General features: G+C 40.8%; 1 protein-coding gene across 1 annotated transcript in view; it reads right to left on the minus strand.

The window, feature by feature from the left end:
- Nucleotides 1-7,476: 7,476 nt before the first annotated feature.
- Nucleotides 7,477-22,822, minus strand: part of LOC118404039 (kelch-like protein 22) — a 151,030-nt gene continuing 135,684 nt past the window's right edge. The window contains exon 3 of the mRNA XM_035802982.1: nt 7,477-8,960. Within this exon, the coding sequence (XP_035658875.1) occupies nt 7,561-8,931 (1,371 nt within the window). The 5' untranslated portion in view covers nt 8,932-8,960 and the 3' untranslated portion in view covers nt 7,477-7,560. The remainder of the gene's footprint in view (nt 8,961-22,822) is intronic.

Genomic DNA, 22,822 nt, shown 5'->3' on the forward strand with positions numbered 1-22,822 from the left:
CTTCTAACAGTTCGTGGATAAAGAATGATGACTCTGGTTCCCATGAATTCGTTGGTGGCTGTTTTAGCATGGTTTACGATATTCTATCATTTTTATCAAATTGATGGTCGGTTAAATGGTGATTTCTTCTTTAAATATCGAGTCTGTGAGTCACCTCTGTACAAGGAAAGGGTAATTATAAGGGTGCCTTTTGTAAATATGATGATGATGATCAACATGATTTGGATTATAACTAAGAGAAGACCATCAAAGGGTTCTCTGATTTGAAACAAGTAAAGGTGTCTAAAAAAGACACCTATAGGCGACGCATTTTAATGTTACTGACCCGCCCCGGGGTGTATATGGTGAGCTTGAGGGGGGGGGGGGGTATCTGCGGGGTTGGTTCCTTAGGGGGGGGGGTGATGGGCAAAGGTGGCCTTAAGGAGGGGCGAAAATATTCTGAATTTCTGATACTATTACACAAACAATTTTCTTATTATGACATTATTTTTGGGAGGTTATAGTCCGAATTACAATTGTCCCTTTTTAAGTGGCAGGATAATAAATCCATGAGGATATAAGGATACATGTGTGTAGAAGGCCTAGGGCTACCCTCAATATGTCTTCGCAGAAATGTGACAGGTTTATTAGATTTGAAATTTGTCTAATGCTTTTTGACGTTACAGCCATCAAGGGGGATTTGAACACCAAATCTACACCCCACAGATAATGGGAACATAGTTATTGGAACGTAGTAAACAACCTAATCTTTCTTACATAAGTGCACGTACATGCTTTCATCTTACTCACCACTTAGGCTGATGTCTTTATTTCCTTTAAAGTAAAGAGCACATACCACCATTATTTATCCACGAAATGTCTAGAGGAGATCATTACTTTCTCTGACATGTAAGAAAAACATATAAGGACATCGCGGCCAGTTTATGGTATCTTCTTTAGTGATGTGTTCCTTTCCAACATCTGTGAGATACATGCTTTAGGCAAGGTGCAACAATCCTCCTATCTATTAAGACGGTTTGCAGACAGGAAATAGCAATCACGAAAAGGCGTGTCTTTCTTAGTTGTTATTTCAATCCTACTGCTTGGCGCTAGGGCATCGGGTGTAGCGGGATGTCTCACAGGGCATGTTTAGAGTGGAGATGTAACATCCTACCGCATGTCCAACGGCTTTGAACAGTGATCTACGAGGAGGCTTTGATGAGTCTCACGTGAAACCCGAGGCACAGGAGGAGGTTGCTGACACAGGCTATTTTTGTCTCGTCATACTCGCAACACGTGCAAACAAGAACTTCAAGACTTGTATCAAGAACTTGCCATAACAATGATAGAGAGATTTAAAGCATTAAAAATTAAGGACTTAAATTGCTACTGCAACTGACGGCTTCAATCTTTATATGGCCTCATTCGGTCAATATTGACCATGGCAAAATCCTAATTGATATCAGCCCTACAGCGTCGACTGTGGCTAAACAGTCCTATACGAGCATTACATTCTCTGCCACATAGGGCACATCTGTAAGCTGACTCAGGTGTTCTTTTCACAGGATCCGCTTTTCTTCTGCCAAACGCATCAGTCTGGTTTCTCCTGATTTCTCATAAAGAAGATAACCATAACAATACTGTAGAATTCCAAAGAATTAAAGATTAATAAGGACTATGTGACATTATCTGACTGGTTCGGTCCATAAGAAAACGGATTATAGGATGCACAATATATATAATCTTCTGTCTTTCCTCAATATAAACGAGGGACATGATAATAAAAAGTGTAGATCATCTTCAACAGTATGTTTGTACATAGTATTATTAGTACAGAGAAAAATATGGTTAATATAGTTCTGAGCCTCGTAGTTTTCAGGTCACGCTTCCGCATACCAAATGGATGCCAGATGGTACACCCTTGGAAAGGAGGCCTGGATGACACATATGTTACATGTACTATGCAGTCTATACTATCCAAGTATGCACAATTGTGTACATAAGCCTAACCATGTCTTACTCCACAGATAGGGTAATTACAGACGGAAGCATGCGCTATACTACATCATATTTCATACATCATACTACTACATACAAGAGTAGCTCTCAGAGCATTGGCAGCGTCTTGGGCAGTTCAAACTTGGCGCTCTACCAATTACTCATAGCTGTTCTCCCCAGTCATTGGTCAATGCTACATTCAAATGAACTTCCATATATGGTGTAGTCACGTGTTCTATTCCAAAAATAGCCTAGTTACCTAGTAACATAAACATCTGGTACAAATACTCTATACGCCTTTTATCTTATCTGTCTCAGTCTCTTCTTCCAGTGTCCGGCAAAGTAAAAAAAAAATAGACTGGACATATTTTTTGAACGTGTTCGCCTTTTTCTTAGGCATTTTGGCATCAACAAAACTGGTACCTGTGAACTTGCTAATAAGGCTACCTAAGAATGATCATGAATGTCTTATCATTATGCTACGGTCACATTTCCAAACCGGAAGTTACCGGAATAAAAAAAAAAGCTACATTTATGAAGGATAGACATCCAAATTAAAAAGTAAAGCTGTTTATGGTCGTTTATCAGTTCACAAATTATGGCCACTACTTATTTTCTTTGCATTTTGTGTGTTTTAGGCCCTCTACATACTTCTAATTTGTTCACGAGAGCTGCCCAATCGGACCCCGGGTTGGAACTGTAACCGTAAAACTACCCCCAGCTTAGAGGAGCGAAAGTTGCCTGGTCGGTTCCCGTTTGGAAATGGGACCGTAACATTACCATTATTTTTGAGGAGCTGTTGAAGATCTTGTTTGAGAGATTTATTAATTCTTTTGGCAAATTTCTTATCGAATATTGTGTTGACCCTTTCACCTCACCTAGTATTAGGCCACAGTAAGTAGCTATTGTGGATGACATCAGCGCGAATACAATGTTTTGGAAGGAATGAATGAGAGCCGATCTAAGTGACAAAAGTTTTACTCAATGCGGCGCCCCTTTGTAATCAGTCCATCTGCATAATTCATCTCAGTTCGGGTAACGATGTTAGCCAGACCATGGCCACATGGGGTCGGCGTCATTGTCTTGGTGATGTCGGCATTTCTTAGTAATCGGTGACATCCCTAATTGATCTGAGTCGAAATGTCGCCGTGCTAATCAATGCCAAAAACAACCCTTTGTTTATTACCGACAGAACTCCGTATGTGGCCCGACCGCTGGCACGGCAAGGTGCCACGGTCATTACAGCAGCGCATCTCGTGGCGTTATAATGCATCGCAGACTTTTCGCTCTGAAATTTCTCGAGTTTTCGCTGAAGTCTTTCCTCTAACCTTGTCGGACGATTTGAACACGCTTGTCCCTAGTTTCATCTTGCTGGCCAAGCCACCACGTATACGCCCCGTCGGCGGAAACCGCTTCCCGTTCAGCGGAGCCAGCGCGCTAAGATCCCATAAACGTCGGCCTGTCCCCGGAGCCAGTCAGCCAGGTCTCCGTCGGATCATTCTTCGGTACCGGTCAATCACGTCCCCGTTCCGGTGTCTCCCTACAGAGCCCTTGCGAGGCCCCCAACATAGGACACAACTTTCGCGGTCTCAAGCCGGATTTCCTCCGAACTTGTTCGTACATACCCGGCGGCATTGCTTGGACAGTGCTTTGACAACGTACTCCCAGACTGTAGACTTCCTGACCCTTCTTGACCCGTCTTCAGCTTAGAGAGGAGAACATCCGGTCAACACCGATCAACTAGCCGAACCTTTATTCAGTGACCGAACTCAACTCCACGGTGAGCTGCCATATTGTTGTATCTTGTTACAAACTTGTCCTTTCATGGATACTTCAACTATGAACATTGCCATTACCGGACACTCTTTTGTATCCCGACTGAAGTCATTTGTTCGGCGTCGTACTACGACAGCCACAAGACAAGCAATTTGTCCTTATTTTTGGGTATCTAACGTAGACATTTAGTTTCATGGCGTGCCGGGCTGCACCATCCCAAAATATTACGCTAGTGTGCTCCCGGTTCTGCAGCAAACCAGTCCTCACATTGTGTACGTAGAGCTAGGGCACAACGATATCTGTAGACGCCAGTGGGCTCCGGAAACCATAGCTCATGATCTAGTAGCCTTGGCACGCAAAATCTCTGAAATCCATTCAGTTCGACAGGTGATTCTAGCTGAACCAATCTGGCGATTCAAATCCCCCTGTAACATGCCGGACTTCCACTCACGCATCCATGATTTCCGCCCCCTCGTCGACGCTACCCCATCCGTTCACAGATGGTACCACGCAAAGCTGTGGCAGAAAAACCCTAACTATTTCGTTTCAGATGGTATTTTTCTGAGCCATTCTCTTCAAATTGTTCCCAATTGAAGGCTTGTTTTGTTAACCTTTTTTTCAATTGCTTCAATCGCGAGTTGGCTTTTTGCCCCGCGAAAGTAAGCTATGTTTGACACTGAAATCTGCATGACTATTGAGGGATAAAGTTTTGAGGGCGATGCTTCCGCAACATGTTTTACCATGTTCAGAGCCGAAGGCCGGGAGGCTCGGAGAAATTTTGAAATCTGGACCCTTTGAAACGCCATTTCCCTGCATTTTCAGGGGTTCTATCTGGCATTTGACTTCGTGTGTATAGTATAACCTGATTACGAAGTATTTCTTGGTAACGCTTAATGGTGAAATCGGGATAACAAATAACGATTAACGTTGAATTAAAACGACCAATAACGCTTCACGAAGAATATACCGATAACGATTAACGTTGAATTAGAGCGGGTCGGTAACGATTAACGGTGAATTAAAATGGCTCGTAACGCTTAACGGAAAAAAGGCATGCGTCCTTGTCTAAGACTTCTGCGATGTCCACTCAACAGTCCTGTCATGTATATTGTTATGGTTTATAACATTGCGTGCGTGTGTGTGTGTGTGTGTTCTCCCTCGATCCATTTACAGGCCGACCATACTTAACAAGAGCAATGATGACGATGTTCACTTGGACTCCACAACACCGCCACGCCACACACTTGACTCATCTTTCTTTATTTGTGATATCTCAACATCAGCTCCTACAACATATCTTTAATAGCTGTGACGAGCACCCAAATAAACGTACAACGACGATGACAAAGTTATGGGTGACTTTGGAATAAACCAAAGTATCAGTATCAGTATATTCGTTTTGTATATGAAACGGGCGATGTCATTTTTGTGTTCTCTCTCGATCCCAACAGACTAACCATACAGGACAAGAGCGACAACGACGAGATGTACCTGACACCCGTACCTGTGTCCATCAGGACGAAACAGTTCCGTCACAAAGTCAGTCGAGTCCTTCCACTGCAAGTCGCTGAGACGAGCAGTATCGCTTGAGGAGGAGCCGGAATAGACGTCTGTGCACCTTATAAAGTCGGGAAGGAGCTACACATCACCCAGAACCGCACCGTCCACAGAAGGAAGACAACGAGAGGGCCTAAGGAATGCCAGAACAGTATAGCAGATATGGAGCAGCAAATCGATTGCACTGCCACAACCACAGAAAACCTAAAACTAGTTAGACAATTCACGGGCTGGTTTTGGCTGATTTATACCATGAATATGTATATATAATGTGTATATATTATAGTAGTGGATTTTATATGTACAACAAAGAACCGTACATAAGTTTACCACAGCGACGACGGACCTAATCAAACCGGAGGTGTATGTACTAATGAAGAAAACCAACATAAGAATATGCAGAAGTGGCCATCGCTGGGAGGAGCCAGAATATACATTTGTGTGGCTTGAAAATTCTGAACAGAGGGGAGCCACACAACATCCAGAACAGCGCCATCTACAGAAGGAGGGCAACATGAGGGAAGTAGAGGCCAGTAGCAGAGCCAAGACGTACAGCCGATAGATTGCGATCATACTTGTACATGTATAGATAACCTGACATGGCACCAGTTATAGAATTCACGGATTGACTGATTGATTGACTGTTTATATCACGAATATGTATTTTAGTGTATACATTGTAGTAGTTGATTTTATATGTATATGAATGGACCGTAGATGAAATAACCGTTGTTTTGTGGTGTGACAAGACCTGTCTGTTTGATACGCCAAAATGTGACCACGAGATATAATGTATTTGTATGACAGAGAGTCAGAGAGTATAATTCAGAAGAGAAAGAGAGATCCGCAGCTAAGAACGAAGTTAGCGAGGCCAGCATTACTAGTATATAGTAACGTCAAACCATCTTAACAGTCTCCCCGTGCCCAGTGTACGGAAAACCTTGTCTCTGCGTCCTTCCTTTATTCTAGCTATACTAGTCTTCAAAGCAGAATCTAAACAACTTGAAACCCATTGGTTTCATGGCTTGTTTGAAACATGTGACTTATTAACTTTTCAAAATCAGGCTTTACGTAACCTGTATCTATATAGCCGGTATAACCTGGTATAACAGTCCTTCGGCGTAACACACCAGCTTCAATTCCAAACGACAACCACCTGAAAGCACAACATTTCATATTTCATAAAAAGATATCGACAAAAATCTGTGACACATTGGTCTTCATTATTTTTTGACCTGGTGAAGCATATTATCCCACCTTGTAAAAGCAAAGCTCAGAAGATATTGGCAAAAGTTGTGCTATATTGGTGTGGTCTTCTTTAAAACATCTTATTTTTCTATCACTCAAAATCAGGCTCTCTATGACTCCGAACGATAACCACTTGACAGCATTTCATTCCATATTGTAAAAAGCACAGGCTTATAGAAGACATACGGCAAAAAGCTGGGATATATTGGTTGCCATTGCAAATTCATAAAGCATGCGAAACATCGTAATAATCTGTGTGTACGGCTTATGATATGCAAGGAGCGCAGTCATTCCCGCCTATGTGAAAAGACCGTTCCCTTAAATCATTAATCCTGAAAACAAAGAATGCCTCAACAAAGAAAAATAACAGCTAGAATAGTCTCCAATGACCACTGTATGGACGACACCCCTGCGGTTTAGCCAAAAATCAATTCCCAAGGGAATGCATTCGTGGAATTTTCAAAATTCTTTCAAAGCGATCGTAATACTGTAGAAAATGCCTCCGCCCCTGAGGCGTCGCCAAAAAATGGAGGAGCAGGGCAAAAACAACGCCCTAAAACGTGGAGTAAAAATAGGGATAATGCAGAACACGATGAATAATTATTTTTCAACTTCCAAAAAGCCAATAAAGACTTTCAATGTCGGTTTCGGAGAAATAGGAGCCAGTGATTCCGAGAACCAATCAATTGAATTAGTGTGAGCTAAGACTAGCTACTCCTTGTCTACTTCTAGACTTCCAACAGTTTGTGGAGGAATATTGATGATCCTTGTTCCATTGGTGGGGGACTCAAGGATTCTGTAACAATCCCACAGTCGCGACTTAAAATTGTAACACTGCGATGCTACTCTTTTTATCAACATTGATAGAATAATGATGTTTTGCTAAGATAGTGAGTTTAGATTTACGTCTGTAAATGGAAGGGACAATTACAAGGATGCTTCTCGTGATTATGATGATGATGATGATCAACATAATCTCATTTCACAGTGATCTGATGATACCTAAGAGCATTGCTCATCGTCCACTTCTAGATTTCGTTGAGATATGTTGATGAGCCTTGTTCTCATGTATCCGTTGCTAGGAGACCCAGGGATCCTGTAACAATCCCATAGTCGCGACTTTACATTGTAGCACTGCGTTGCGTTCGAACTCACCATAAACACTGTATCACCAAGAGCCACACAATCATCTAAGTACTGCTCCGAATACGTTTTAAACAAGGTCGACCATTGGCCGGTGGTTACGTTGTAGCATGTAAAATCTCCAGGTCGCCCACCAATCAGGTAGAGTGTATCGTCAACGGCTGCCATGCTAAAGACAAAGCGACTTTTCCTAACAGTGCTTACTCGCCTCCACTGTCCAGTACATTGTAACAGCGAGTAGAGTTTTTCGCCATTATCAAATGATAGCGTTATGTATATCTTCTCCATACAAACTGCTACACATGGTCGTATCATATCGGTAGGTAGAGGTTCAAGTTTTTTCCACGACCCTTTGCGTAGATCGTAGGCTTCTACCGAGTTTATGGCTTTAGTCTCAGTCCCAGAAGATCCGTGCAGTTTATTGCCGCCAATAGCGTAGAGAGTGTTTCCAAGTCCTACAAAGGCGAAGTTAGCTCGCAGTTCTATCATTGGTGGGAACGGTGTCCACTTGTTCGTTAGCACGTCGAAACACAAGGACGCTTTCTGCATCTGGTCGCTTTTGAATGACGTAAAACCGCCGGTGAGGAACAGATAGTTGTGTAAAACGGCCACCCCGCATGCGTTAGTCGAAAAAGATGATGGGACGTCACAATATGGCGTCCAGTCGCCATTTTTCTCGTCCAACAGGTGCATGATTCGAGGGGTGTCTTCTGTCAGATGGACGTCTTTGTTGTACGATCCGATTGTACATATCGTGTCCTTCCCGCCAAATCTGAGGGACAGAACAGATTCTTGCTGTTCTTCTGTCAGCCTGTCGTACGTTTCAGACTGTAACAGCTGCAGATAGTTTCTACTGAGATATTGAAAAGTGGCTTTTTCAAGGTCACGTAGAAAGTGTAATTCGGCCACAGCAAACATTTCAGAGGCGTTTTCAACTGTAAGACTGACCTTGGCATGGTTGATGACGTCATCCATTTGTAGGAAAATTGCAGTCGTCAGGATTTCCTGCGTCGTTGACTGGTCAAGTGTCAGCTGACCTGTTCGAAAGAAGTCGAGCAATTCTCTGATGACGTTGACCGTGACGTCATGTAGCACCACGGAATCCTGGGTAGCTTCGCGCATGCCCGAAGAGAACATGGCGCGGAAGTACTGGCTGTGATTCATCAATGCTTGTTTGTCAACAAGTATTTCTTCATCCTCTACAATAAGTGAGACCGTCTCTTCTTCCATTGATTATATCACCAACGGTACGTTATCGTCTGAAAAAAATAGAAACACAAATCAGACTAAACGAATCAGTAAGTAGTTTGTGAAAGTAAAAAATAATAACAATAATTTCAATGCAAATTCATACCCGAAGGCTAATTGCAAATAAAGTAAGAAAACAACAATAATAAAAAAATGATAATATGTATGGGATACAGTAACGAAAAAAGGGGAAACAAAACATAAAAACCTATGCCTAATGCATGTAATGTGATATCATTACCAATAATGTACGTTGCGCCATCGTTATTCTTCTTTTAGATTGTTGCAAAACAAATCAAACAAATGAACAACAGTTATCAGAATTGTTAATCAATGCAGTAAATATAAGTAGCCTTCAATTTGAAGCTCTCCGTGTACAACAGGACTTACACAAACGTAACATACCATGCTGGTTATCCAATGTTAGTAAAATCCTGGAGGAGTCAGGTTTTGCCTACCTATTGATTAACAGTGATCGCAACACTTCATTTGCCCAGTCCGAAGTAAAACAAAGACTAAAAGACAACTTTATTCAAAACTTCTTCTCAGATCTTAACTCTCCTGGCACGAAGGAAAACCAAGGAAATAAGTTAAGAACTTACAGAAAATTTAAGCATTCGTATGGAAGAGAAAAATATCTTGATATATCAAATTTTAGATATCGCCGGGCCATGACCAAACTAAGGATAAGCGATCATCCACTGGAAATTGAAGCTGGTAGATATAACCGAACTCCTCCTGATGATAGACTATGTATATTTTGCGATAAGAGTTTCATGTATGTAGAAAACGAAAGTACACTTTGTCCTAGAGTGTTCGCTGTACAAAGATCTGCGAAATGCATTCGCTAATGATACACATATAGATAAAAAATATGCGCACCTGACGAAGGAAAATCTGTTCAAATACCTTATGTCATCATCTAACTACGATATACTGTAAGCTCGTCCACGCATGTTTTAAGAAGAGAGAAGAAACATGTAAACTGTAATATATATGTATTACTTACTATGTACCAAACTGACTGCATTTAGCCCCAATGGGGCATGAATATGCAATAAACTTCATTGTCATTGTCATTGTCATTGTCATTATATATGTCTAGGTGTGCGTGCCTAAAGCTATTATCTTTAATTACAATTGCTTCAGAATTGCTTTCCAATTGTTACAAAACTGATTGAACGAATAAACTACAGTATTAAGAACTAATAATCAATGCGTTAAATAGTATATCAGTGTATGCGTGCATGCCTAAAGCTATTGTGTTTAATTACAATTGCTTCATAATTGCTTTCCGATTGTTACAAAACTAATTGTACAGAATTATAGTAATAAGAATTGTTAATCAATGCGTTAAATATAAAAGTGTATGCGTGCATGCCTAGAGCTATTGTCTTAAATTACAATTGCTTCAGAATTGCTCTCCTATTGTTACATAACTGATTGAACAAATAAACTACAGTAATGAGAACTGTTAATCAATGCGCTAAATATATAAGTGTATGCGTGCATGCCCAAAGCTATTGCCTTTAATGAAAATTGCTCCATAGTATTTTATTGGCTCATTAATCTAATATAATCTCGCGGATAGACAATGCGTTGAATACAAAAGAAACTATTGATTTTAATGAAAATTCCATGAGAGTTTTGTTGGCTCATTAAGCGCATATGATGTAGCGGATTAATTGCCCAAGACGTTCAATTTTGTTGCTTTCTGCGGGACGATAATTTGGTCGTAAATCAAGGCAACTTTGACAGGGGCTGCCTGACGGCTGCTAGGCGAGACAGGTGAATCGATACGAACGCAAGTATTTACAATCTTCACTGTAAGTAATAAACGGTTTTATAGCTTCTCTAGGTATGAAAGTGAGAAATTGCAAGTCGACTGTTTGCTGTACAATTAAATCACACACACGCACACACACACACACAAACACTCACACAGAGAGAGAGAGAAACATGCAGACACACACACAGGCAAACACACATACGCGAGCGCGTATATATGTGCACAAACACACACACACACACACATACTGCGTATGTATATTGTTTTTGGATTGAACGCAACTGCCTACAGTATGTATTAGAATTTACCAAAGCGTTAACCATCTGTAGCCATCTTCTATCGATTATCTGCTTCACATCTACAGCATTCGCACACTTCGGATCAATCCCCATCTGGCAAGGTTGATGTTAGAGATATCCCTCTGTTTCTGTTAGACAAAAATTGAGCGCTACAGTAGCGTTGTTTATTACTGCTCCGCTTACGCATGGTCTTTTTAGCGAATGCCCACAAACGCCCACTCTAGAGAAGTCCGCGCTGCACGAATCTCATTTTTTTTGCTTGGAATATGTCCACGTTGTGCTCCCATGTATTAATCCTGAGTTTCAAGTCAATCCATTGACCCGAAGTGACATAAATCAAAGTTTTCGATTCTCGATGGTCTTTTTAGCGAACGCCCAGCAAAATGTCTTTTTAGCGAATGCCCACTATATCCACAAAAATATCGACCGTCGCGCAACGACACCTAAACCTACCGCCACAAACATGTTCAAGATGGTGTCCCATTGATGTGTACGGAGTTTCCGTGCTTTACAAGCATTTTAAGTCCCTGTTTTTGGTCAAAATGTACGGCGACGATACTACCATACTTTAACTATAGCAATTCAAAATGGCGGGCACTAGTCATGTGACCTCCTTGCGGGACTGTTCTATAAGTATCGCGGGAGGGACTGTTGTAGCATAGCTTCTCATACAACCATTTTAGAGTGAATTCTGAACAAGATTTTCATTTAATAGTGCTATCATCTGACTGATATTTACAATGTGGTCATTTTTTCTGCGCCATTATTACCCAGGTTTGAGGAACTTAGTGCAAATTTGGATATTGATTCACCTCAGTGCCCAATTAATGTACAAAAGGCTCAGACACATTAGTCTTATAAACCTGAATAGGGGCAGGTAACCAATACTAGAAAAACATAGCTATTTATTATTAACAATACTATTTACATTATAATAATAACTCTTGACCAAACTGGACTTTTCTTGTCTTTATTTATCACAGAAACATTGTTACAATGAGGATTTGATTAGATGAGTATCTGTTACAGTGTGTACAAACTTATTTCAAATACAAAAATGTATTTCGTTTCACTTCCTAAATATTTTTAAAGTATTGGAAGAAGTTGACACATAAACAATATTAATTGCATTATTTATGTGCAGTAAAATGTGACCACATGCTATCAATAGCCTAATAAAATGTTGGAACATGGCACAAGCGGGCTCCTCTTCTGAGTACAGAAAGGAAATATTTTATAACATTTAGTTATGACGTAGAAAATTTCAATTGTAAAATATACCTTTATTAACATTTACAAACAAATTGTTTTTTTCTCTTCTTAATAAATGACAACAATACAGGTGAGTAAGGTGTGTTTCCTTTTATAACAGGCCAGGTAAGACACCGTACAGGTAAGTAAGGTACGTTTCCTTTTATAGCAGACCAGGTAAGGCACCGTACAGGTGAGTAACGTGTATTTCCTTTGATTACAGACCAGGTAAGACACCGCACAGATGAGTAAGGCGTCTTTCCTTTGCCTATAGACCAGATAGGGCATTATTCAGGTAAGTAAGTTGCTTTACTCACCTGTTTAATACCTATCTGGTCTATAGGCAAAGGAAAGACGCTTTACTCACCTGTATAATGGCCTATATGGTAGTATATAGGCAAAGGAAAGTTGCTTTACTCACCTGTATAATACCCTGTCTGGTCTATAGGCAAAGTAAAGACATCTTACTTACCTGTATAATGGTCTATCTGGTCTATAGGCAAAGGAAAGACACCTTACTCACCTGTTTAATGGCCTATCTGGTCTATAGGCAAAGGAAAGACACCTTATTCACCTGTATAATGGCCTATCTGGTATATAGGCAAAGGAAAGACACCTTATTCACCTGTATAATGGCCTATCTGGTATATAGGCAAGGGAAAGACACCTAACTTACCTGTATAATACCCTATCTGGTCTACAGGCAAAGGAAAGTTGCTTAACTCACCTGCATGATACCCTACCTGGTCTATAGGCAAAGGAAAGACGCCTTACTCACCTGTATAATGGCCTATATGGTATATAGGCAAAGGAAAGACGCCTTACTCACCTGTGTAATACCCTATCTGGTCTATAGACAAAGGAAACACACCTTACTCACCTGTGCGGTGTCTTACCTGGTCTGTAATGAAAGGAAATACACGTTACTCACCTGTATGGTGTCTTACCTGGTCTGTAATCAAAGGAAATACACGTTACTCACATGCACGGTGTCATACCTGGTCTGTTATAAAAAGAAACATACCTTACTTACCAGTGTGGTGTCTTACCTGGCCTGTTATCAAAGGAAATACACGTTACTTACCTGTACGGTGTCTTACCTAGTCTGTTATAAAAGGAAACACACCTTACTCACCTGTACGGTGTCTTACCTGGTCTGTACTGAAAGGAAATACACGTTACTCACCTGTACGGTGTCTTACCTAGTCTGTTATAAAAGGAAACACACCTTACTCACCTGTACGGTGTCTTACCTAGTCTGTAGTCAAGGAAACACACGTTACTCACCTGTACGGTGTCTTACCTGGTCTGTAATCAAAGGAACTACACGTTACTCACCTGTATGGTGTCTTACCTGGTCTGTAATCAAAGGAAATACACGTTACTCACCTGTACGGTGTCTTACCTGGTCTGTTATAAAAGGAAACACACCTTACTTACCTGTATGGTGTCTTACCTGGCCTGTAGTCAAGGAAACACACCTTACTCACCTGTACGGTGTCTTACCTGGTCTGTAATCAAAGGAAATACACGTTACTCACCTGTACGGTGTCTTACCTAGTCTGTAGTCAAGGAAACACACCTTACTCACCTGTACGGTGTCTTACCTGGTCTGTAATCAAAGGAACTACACGTTACTCACCTGTATGGTGTCTTACCTGGTCTGTAATGAAAGGAAATACACGTTGCTCACCTGTAAGGTGTCTTACCTAGTCTGTAGTCAAGGAAACACACCTTACTCACCTGTACGGTGTCTTACCTGGTCTGCTATAAAAGGAAACACACCTTACTTACCTGTACGGTGTCTTACCTGGCCTGTTATAAAAGGAAACACACCTTACTCACCTGTATTGTTGTCATTTATTAAGAAGAGAAAAAAACAATTTGTTTGTAAATGTTAATAAAGGTACATTTTACAATTTAAATTTTCTACGTCATAACTAAATGTTATAAAACATTTCCTTTCTGTACTCAGAAGAGGAGCCCGCTTGTGCCATGTTCCAACATTTTATTAGGCTATTGATAGCATGTGGTCACATTTTACTGCACATAAATAATGCAATTAATATTGTTTATGTGTCAACTTCTTCCAATACTTTAAAAATATTTAGGAAGTGAAACGAAATACATTTTTGTATTTGAAATAAGTTTGTACACACTGTAACAGATACTCATCTAATCAAATCCTCATTGTAGCAATGTTTCTGTGATAAATAAAGATAAGAAAAGTCCAGTTTGGTGAAGAGTTATTATTATAATGTAAATAGTATTGTTAATAATAAATAGCTATGTTTTTCTAGTACTGGTTACCTGCCCCTATTCAGGTTTATAAGACTAATGTGTCTGAGCCTTTTGTACATTAATTGGGCACTGAGGTGAATCAATATCCATATTTGCACTAAGTTCCTCAAACCTGGGTAATAATGGCGCAGAAAAAATGACCACATTGTAAATGTCAGTCAGATGATAGCACTATGAAATGAAAATCTTGTTCAGAATTCACTCTAAAATGGTTGTATGAGAAGCTATGCTACAACAGTCCCTCCCGCGATACTTATAGAACAGTCCCGCAAGGAGGTCACATGACTAGTGCCCGCCATTTTGAATTGCTATAGTTAAAGTATGGTAGTATCGTCGCCGTACATTTTGACCAAAAACAGGGACTTAAAATGCTTGTAAAGCACGGAAACTCCGTACACATCAATGGGACACCATCTTGAACATGTTTGTGGCGGTAGATTTAGGTGTCGTTGCGCGACGGCCGATATTTTTGTGGATATAGTGGGCATTCGCTAAAAAGACATTTTGCTGGGCGTTCGCTAAAAAGACCATCGAGAATCGAAAACTTTGATTTATGTCACTTCGGGTCAATGGATTGACTTGAAACTCAGGATTAATACATGGGAGCACAACGTGGACATATTCCAAGCAAAAAAAATGAGATTCGTGCAGCGCGGACTTCTCTAGAGTGGGCGTTTGTGGGCATTCGCTAAAAAGACCCTCCCCTCTGCTTAAAAGCAAGTTCAAACAAACGTTGAACGCTACTGGCTACATTGTGTATTTGTAAAATTTACCAAAGCGTTAACCATCTCTAGCCATCGTAGGGTAAGGCTTCACAACCCAGTTAACATAACAATAAGGGCTAACATAACTCTTTGATATAGTATTGCAATGGAGTAGGCTTATCATTAGTTTCGGTTCCTTTCCAATAGCAGAGCAGTCCTTGACCTATTTTTGTATTATGTGAGTTCTGACATCTAAAAATATATACACATAACATACGTTGAACGGTACTGACAACAGCAGAATTTGCCAAAGCGTTAACCATACATGGCCATCTTCTATTGATCACCTCCTTCACATCCGCACACTTCGGATCAATCTCAGTCTGGTATTATTGATATTGAAGATATCCAACTGTTGTTGTAGACAAAGAATTGAGCGCTACGGTATTGTTGTTTTACTGCCGTGATGAAAAGCAACTCTAACACATCAGTTCAGTTCAGTTCATCCTTATCTGGTGACGCTATGAAGTTCTTCCATACGACCCTGTCGCGCATGACAGACAGGAAGTCTCCGTACCTCAAACGCTACTGGCTACACTATATAATTATAAGAATTACCCAAATTGAAGCGTTAACCATCTGCAGCAATATTTCGTCGAACATCTCCTCCACATCTACATCATGCACACTTCGGATTATTATGCACCTGGCAATATTGATGCTGAAGATCTTTTTTTGTTAGACAAAGGATTGAGTGTTCCGGGGCCGTTGTTTATTACTGTCCTGCTGACAAGCATCTCTACACATACTATAACACATAACATAACATAAGTTAAAGCTACTTGCTACAGTAGAATTTACCAAAGCGTTAACCGTCTGTGGCCATCTTCTATCGATCATCTCCTTCCCATCTCTACACCATCCGCACACTTCGGATCAATCTCAGTCTGGTATTATTGATGTTGAAGATATCCAACTGTTGTTGTTAGCAAAGAATTGAGTGCTACGAAAGTGTTGTTTATCACTTCTCTGCTGATAAAAACAACTCTTAACACCGGAAAACGTTGAACACTACTAGTTACAGTAGAATTTACCAAAGCGTTAACCATCTGTAGCCATCTTCTATCGATCATCTCCTTCTCATCGACACCATCCGCACACTTCGGATCAATCTCAGTACGGCCTTATTGATGGGAAGATTCCCGCATCTAAACCCACTTCCTCACAAGATCACCGGGTCAATCCTCTCCCGAATAGTTCCTGTCTCGGACGTAACAAGTCACGAAGAAGGGGATTAAACTGTCTGGAGGTGAGGGAGACCGAATCCTAGAGAAACACCCCGCAAGACTTTACCCATTCATCACTGGATCTCAGGGATATTGGAATTTTGTCTGTGAAATTCTGAACCTGACTGAATCACAATCTCAGGCCCCCTTTCCGCAAGACGGCGATCGCGCTGCGCTCCCACTGCGACCTGAATAGAATGTGTAAAAGCTTCGTTTTCTCGCTGGAAAATATCATACAAAACGTAAAAGTGTGACTGAGAAGACAACAAAACATACAAAATGTAAAAAGATTCGTTTCTTTTTTATACATTTCATTGGGCGATCTGCCAAATTTTAGGTCACATGGAGAGCGTGGCGAGTGCGCCGTCCTTGTGGAAAGGGGGTATAACATGACTGAATCACACTTCTAGCAGTCCTCCTACTGGTTAGGCTCCATGAATTTGATAGGACACACATCTAAGTCTGGAGAATTCGGGACATTCTAACCCAGGCCTGTTGATTTCTGCATTTGTGGTGATAACAAGGCACAGGTAGTCCCATAGCCCTATGAGGCCGTAGAGGCAGTGGGTTGTTATCCACTGTGTCTGGGGCACGGTACTGCAAGGCAGAGCCAAATCCTCTCTTTTTACACATAGCCATTTACCTCACCAACCGAAGTACCCATTTATACACCTGGGTGGAGTGAGGAGATTCAAGTTAAATGCATTTCCTAAGGGCCCAAGATTGGCGCCATGACATGATTCGAGCCAAGATTACTAGTCTCTCGGAGTTCAGGTCCAAATACTCTGCAGTTGCGCCATACAACATCCTCATGGAATCCAGGAAGAGTAGCGTTGCCGTATCTATCACCGATCCAATTCAAAACAAACCAGACCAACCCTTAACCAGAACGACCCCCACAAATGTAGTAAACGTGGCATGGACGAATTGTGTGAGTGAGAACTATATACCATAGTGTTGAGGGCTTTAATAACTGGTTTTTATTGTGATTCATGAGCTCATACATTCTTGGTTTGTATAATACAGCATATGGAAGAAAAATCCAAGAAGAGATTTAAAAGATGGCAAACCTTGCCCAGAATAACTAGGCATATTACGCAACTCACCTCTGACGACATAACAATATATGCATCACAAATTCGTCTATTTCCAGCTGAATTTCAAATCATTATAACCATTTATCTGCACGCAACGCGTTTTGAAAACCAGTGGGCGAGGCTTTGCTGGATACTTGTGATGCGACCAGAGGTGTGTGGTTCAACTTCAGAAATCTCTTTCTAATTTGCCTTGCATCCCTTCCGGTAACTTCAAGGGCGGGTGAAGAAATACGGGGATTTGGGCGATTCACAAGTAAATCCTATCGAAATGGAACACCGTGGTCTAAAGCCGTAAAGGCAAGTATCTTTTTTATATGAGAATTGATGGAACTGATGCTCTAGAAACTCTGGTCCCTGCGAATCTTTTATCCTGTCAACGTGGTGGTATTGTTTTCGATCCGTTTGTGTTTATTTGTGTTCAATTTTTCCCCACTGGCCCAGTTCCAAGATTGTTCCCGGGCTTAGTTGTAACATGAGATCCTGTGTGGCGTAACTGGTAGAGCGTTGGGCTCGGAATCTATAGGTCCCGAGTTCGATACCCGCCGTGCCCCCGACGTTGGGCCCTTGGGAATGGCACTTCACACGACCTTCCTTACTTCACTCAGTTGCAAAAATGTTCGGGGAGATAAAAAAATACTACATTATGCATGTACTGTTAATAATACGTTTTGTACTGTTGATTTAAGTTACTAACTTTAGTGCAATGCCACAAGACAGGTACGATGGATGCGGAAGTCACGTCACACGATTTCCCTCACTTCACCCAGGTGTACAAATATTCAAAAAGGTAAACAAGACTTTCTTCTGTCATACCTTTTGTCTGTACTATTGATGTAAGTTGCTGACTTGAGGGCAATGCCACAAGACGTGTACCTTGGATGCGAAAGTTGAGCTGGTCTGCGTCCAAATTTCGTCAGCAAGCTGGTAGTAGGTGAAGGTTGGTACATGCTCAAAGCCAGGAACCCATAAATGACATTTGTCAGAGATGGATGTAGCTGTGTTACATTTTGTCAAGGAATTTTCATTATAAAGTTGGGTTAGAGGGGTATGCAATGTATGGCAATGTATGTCTCTGAAAACTTTCTGAAGTACTTGGCACGATTTTCACGTGAAGAACTGCATGCAATCAACAAGTTATGTGTTGCTTTGCCAATATACACATATTAGTCAGTCTGTAAGGCAAAAGGTACTATCGACTGCACACAGAGACAAACTTTTACACCAGTCCTCCTCGTCCTTGAAATACCTTTAACACACTAAGTATAATCAATGACAATACGTAGCAAATCAATGCGTTAATAAGTATCTAATAACACAAATCTTCACGAGAAGGATACGCATTAGTAGAGGATTACTGAATTCAATATCATGGGTAATCCCAAAGGGTGAGGTTGATTTGTGACGCCATAATCTTTTGCTATCCTAATCTGTTAATTGTCATCTACTCTAGCATTATCGGCTAATGATGCTTTTGGTTACCAAACGGAGAAATTTCGATCATTTTTGGATCATCTACCTCTAATTTTATAGTCTGTTTATAGTCTGAAACTGTATGTTCGGTTTTTATTGTTACTGAAATATATTTTCTTATAGGTAAAAGAAGTAATAGATATGGTTACTAGAGGTGTGGGAGTGCTAACAAGAATGGGATTGTTTGTCTATAAAGTCTGCAGACTTCCAACTCCTCGAACTAGCCCTCCTCTGAGAATTGACCAAAATTTGCTCATATTGAGAAACATATTAAAGTCTTATATCTAGTAATTTTCTCATATTGAGAAACATATTAAAACCTTATACTTAGTGATTTGCTCATATTGGGAAACATATTAAAGTCTTATATTTAGTGCTTAAGCTGCATGAAATATTGGACATGATGTTGGCTGATATCAATATCCCAAAGTGCCCAACTTTCCAAATTGGCACGCCCGATCTTCTCTTCTGCACGGATGGAGCTGCATATTACTGATATACTTTATTGGTTTTCATCAAAGGATATTGTTGGATAGAGTCCAAACATTGTGTTCCAGTAACCATGAGCGTTTACCTCAACTCCTTGAGGTTGATCTAAAACTAAAGAAAACCGTTCTAATATGATGACTTCTTGACTTTGGCCACATCAACCAGGTAAATGAAAAATTAAGTTCAAGACAACATGGTGCCCTTCCTAGGTACCAAAATTATCATAGAGAAAGTCGGCAGACATTGTGTTCCAACCAACATAAGCCCATCCTACGCGTAGACTTTGTGGTCGTTAACCTCGACTCTCTCTGTATATATGAGGCTGATTTATAAAAGAAAATCAGTAGTATAGGATTCTGTCACCCGTGAAAAAAACAGGTTGGTATGTAAAACTGTGCGCAACCACAACTTTATTTTTACCGACGTTTGAGTGGACGTCCCTCACCTTATTCACATCAATTCTGGCTAGTTCATTTTATACACAGCGACAAGTATTGTATATTGATTCTTTTTATCCAGGACTCTGTCACTATAGAAACCAGTCTTTGCAGCTTCTAACACAATGGTAACAGACATGGACAAAGCTGAATATTACTGACATACGTTATTGGATTTCATCAAAGGATATTGTTGGATAGAGTCCAGAAACTGTGTTCAAGCCACCATTGGAAGTAAACCCTCCTGCCTGCAGACTTCGTGTACATTGACCTCAACTCAATATGATATGATATATCAGTCTTATAGGACTTTGTCACCCGTGAAATAGTTTCAACAGGTACGTATGTCACACTGTACACAGCGATAACTGTATTTTCCCTGGCGTTTCAGTGACCGTTCTGCACCTTCTTCATGGCAATTCTGGTCAGTTCATATTGTGCACAGCGACACGTATTGCACGTTGAGTCTTTTTATCCAGGACTCTGTCATTATAGAAACTAGCCATTGCAGCTTTCAACACAATGGTAACAGACATGGATAAAGCTGAACATTGCTGACATACGTTATTGGTTTTCATCAAGAAATATTGTTGGATAGAGTCCAGAAACTGTGTTCAAGCCACCATTGGAATGGGTCCCTCCTGCCTGCAGACTTCGTGTACATTGACCTAAGCTCAATATGATTATACAATATCAGTCTAATAGGACTTTGTCACCCGTGAAATAGTTTCAACAGGTTGGTATGTCACAGTACACAAACACAACTTTATTTTTACCGACAATTCGGTGACCGTCTGTCACATTCCTTAGGGTGTTTCTGACTGTACAGATCGAAGAGTATTCTACAACAGTCTGTTTATTCGGGACTCTGTCATTATAGAAACCAGCCATTGCAGCTTCTAACACAATGGTAACAGACATGGATGAAGCTGAACATTACTGATATACTTTATAGGTTTTCATCAAAGGATATTGTTGGTTAGAGTCCAACATTGTGTTCAAGCCACCATGGGCCACTTCTCCCCGCAGACTTTATGGTCATTCACCTAAACTCAATATATCAGTCTAATAGGTCTTTGTCACCCGTGAAATAGTTTCAACAGGTTGGTGTTTCTCCGTACACGACCACAAATTTATTTTTAGTGACCGTCTGTAATCTTTCTCATGGTAGGTTTGACTGGCTCACATTTTACACAACGACAATTATCTTTATTCAGGACTCTGTCACTATAGAATCCAGCAGTCATTGCAGCTTCTAACACAATGGTAACAGACACGGATGAAACTGCATATTACTGACATACGTTATTGGTTTTCATCAAAAGATGTTGTTGGAGAGAGTCCAGAAACTGTGTTCAAGCCACCATTGGAATGGGTCCCTACTCCCTGCAGACTTTTTGGTCATTGACCTCAGCTCAATATGATATACAATATCAGTCTAATAGGACTTTGTCACCCGTGAAATAGCTTCAACAGGTTAGTATGTCACTGTAGACAGCCACAACTGTATTTTCCCCGACGTTTCAGTGACCGTTCTTCACCTTCTTCAGGGCATTTCTGGCTAGTTCATATTGTACACAGCGTTAAGTATTGCACATTTAGTCTTTCTATCTAGGACTCTGCAGCTGTCATTATAGAAACCAGTCATTGTAGCTTCCAACACAATGACAACAGACACGGATGAAGCTGAACATCACTGATATACTTTATTGGTTTTCATCAAAAGATATTGTTGGATAGAGTCCAGAAACTATGTGCAAGTCACCATCCTCTCTGCAGACTTTGTTGTCGCTAACCTCAACTCAATATATCAGTCTAGTAGGACTCTGTCACCCGTGAAGTAGTTTCAACAGGTTGGTATGCCACAGTACGCAACTACAACTTTATTTTTACCGACGTTTCGGTGACCGCCCTTCACCTTCCTCAGACTGGTTCAAATTGTACACATCTCTCTCTCTCTTTATCTCTCTCTCCCTCTCTCTCTCTCTTTATTTCCCTCTCTCCCCTCTCTCTTTCTATCTCTCCCTCTCTATCTCTCCCTTTCTCTCTATCTCTCCCCTCTCTCTCTCCCTTTCTCTCTCTCTTTCTCTCTCTCTCTCTTTTCTCTCTCTCACTTAAGGTGTGACTAAATAGTCCTGAATAAACAGAGTCATTTCTTTTTACACTACCACAACTTTATTTTCACCGACCTTTAGGTGACCGCCCTTCACCTTCTTCAGGCTGGTTCATATTGTACACAGGACACATCTAGCAGCGGTGCAATGTGCACCAGTCGTAATTTCCCCGAGGAAGGTGACAGACGGTCAGCGAATCGCCGGGGAAACTTTGCAGACGTTTCGGTCGTTTACCTCTCCCTCTCTCTCTCTCTCTCTCTCTCGCGCGCTCATATATGTATATAAAAAATCAGTCGAATAGGATTCTATCACCCATATAATAGTTTCAACAGGTTGGTATTAAGCTGTACACAACCACAACTTTATTTTTATTGACGTCTCTCACCTTCTTCAGGTCAATTTTGACCGGTTCATATCGTACACAGGACACATATGGCTGCGGTACAATGTGCACCAGTCGTAATTTCCACGAGACAGGTAACAGACGGTCACCGGACGGTCGGGGAAAATAACTTTGCAGACTTTGTAATCGTTCTCTCATTCTTATATATAAAAAATATAAAATCAGTCGAATAGGATTTTATCACCCATGAAATAGTTTCCACAGGCTGGTATGTCACACTGTGTAAAACTACA

Source organism: Branchiostoma floridae, chromosome 17, assembly GCF_000003815.2.
Source record: "Branchiostoma floridae strain S238N-H82 chromosome 17, Bfl_VNyyK, whole genome shotgun sequence".
Taxonomy (NCBI): Eukaryota; Metazoa; Chordata; class Leptocardii; order Amphioxiformes; family Branchiostomatidae; genus Branchiostoma; species Branchiostoma floridae.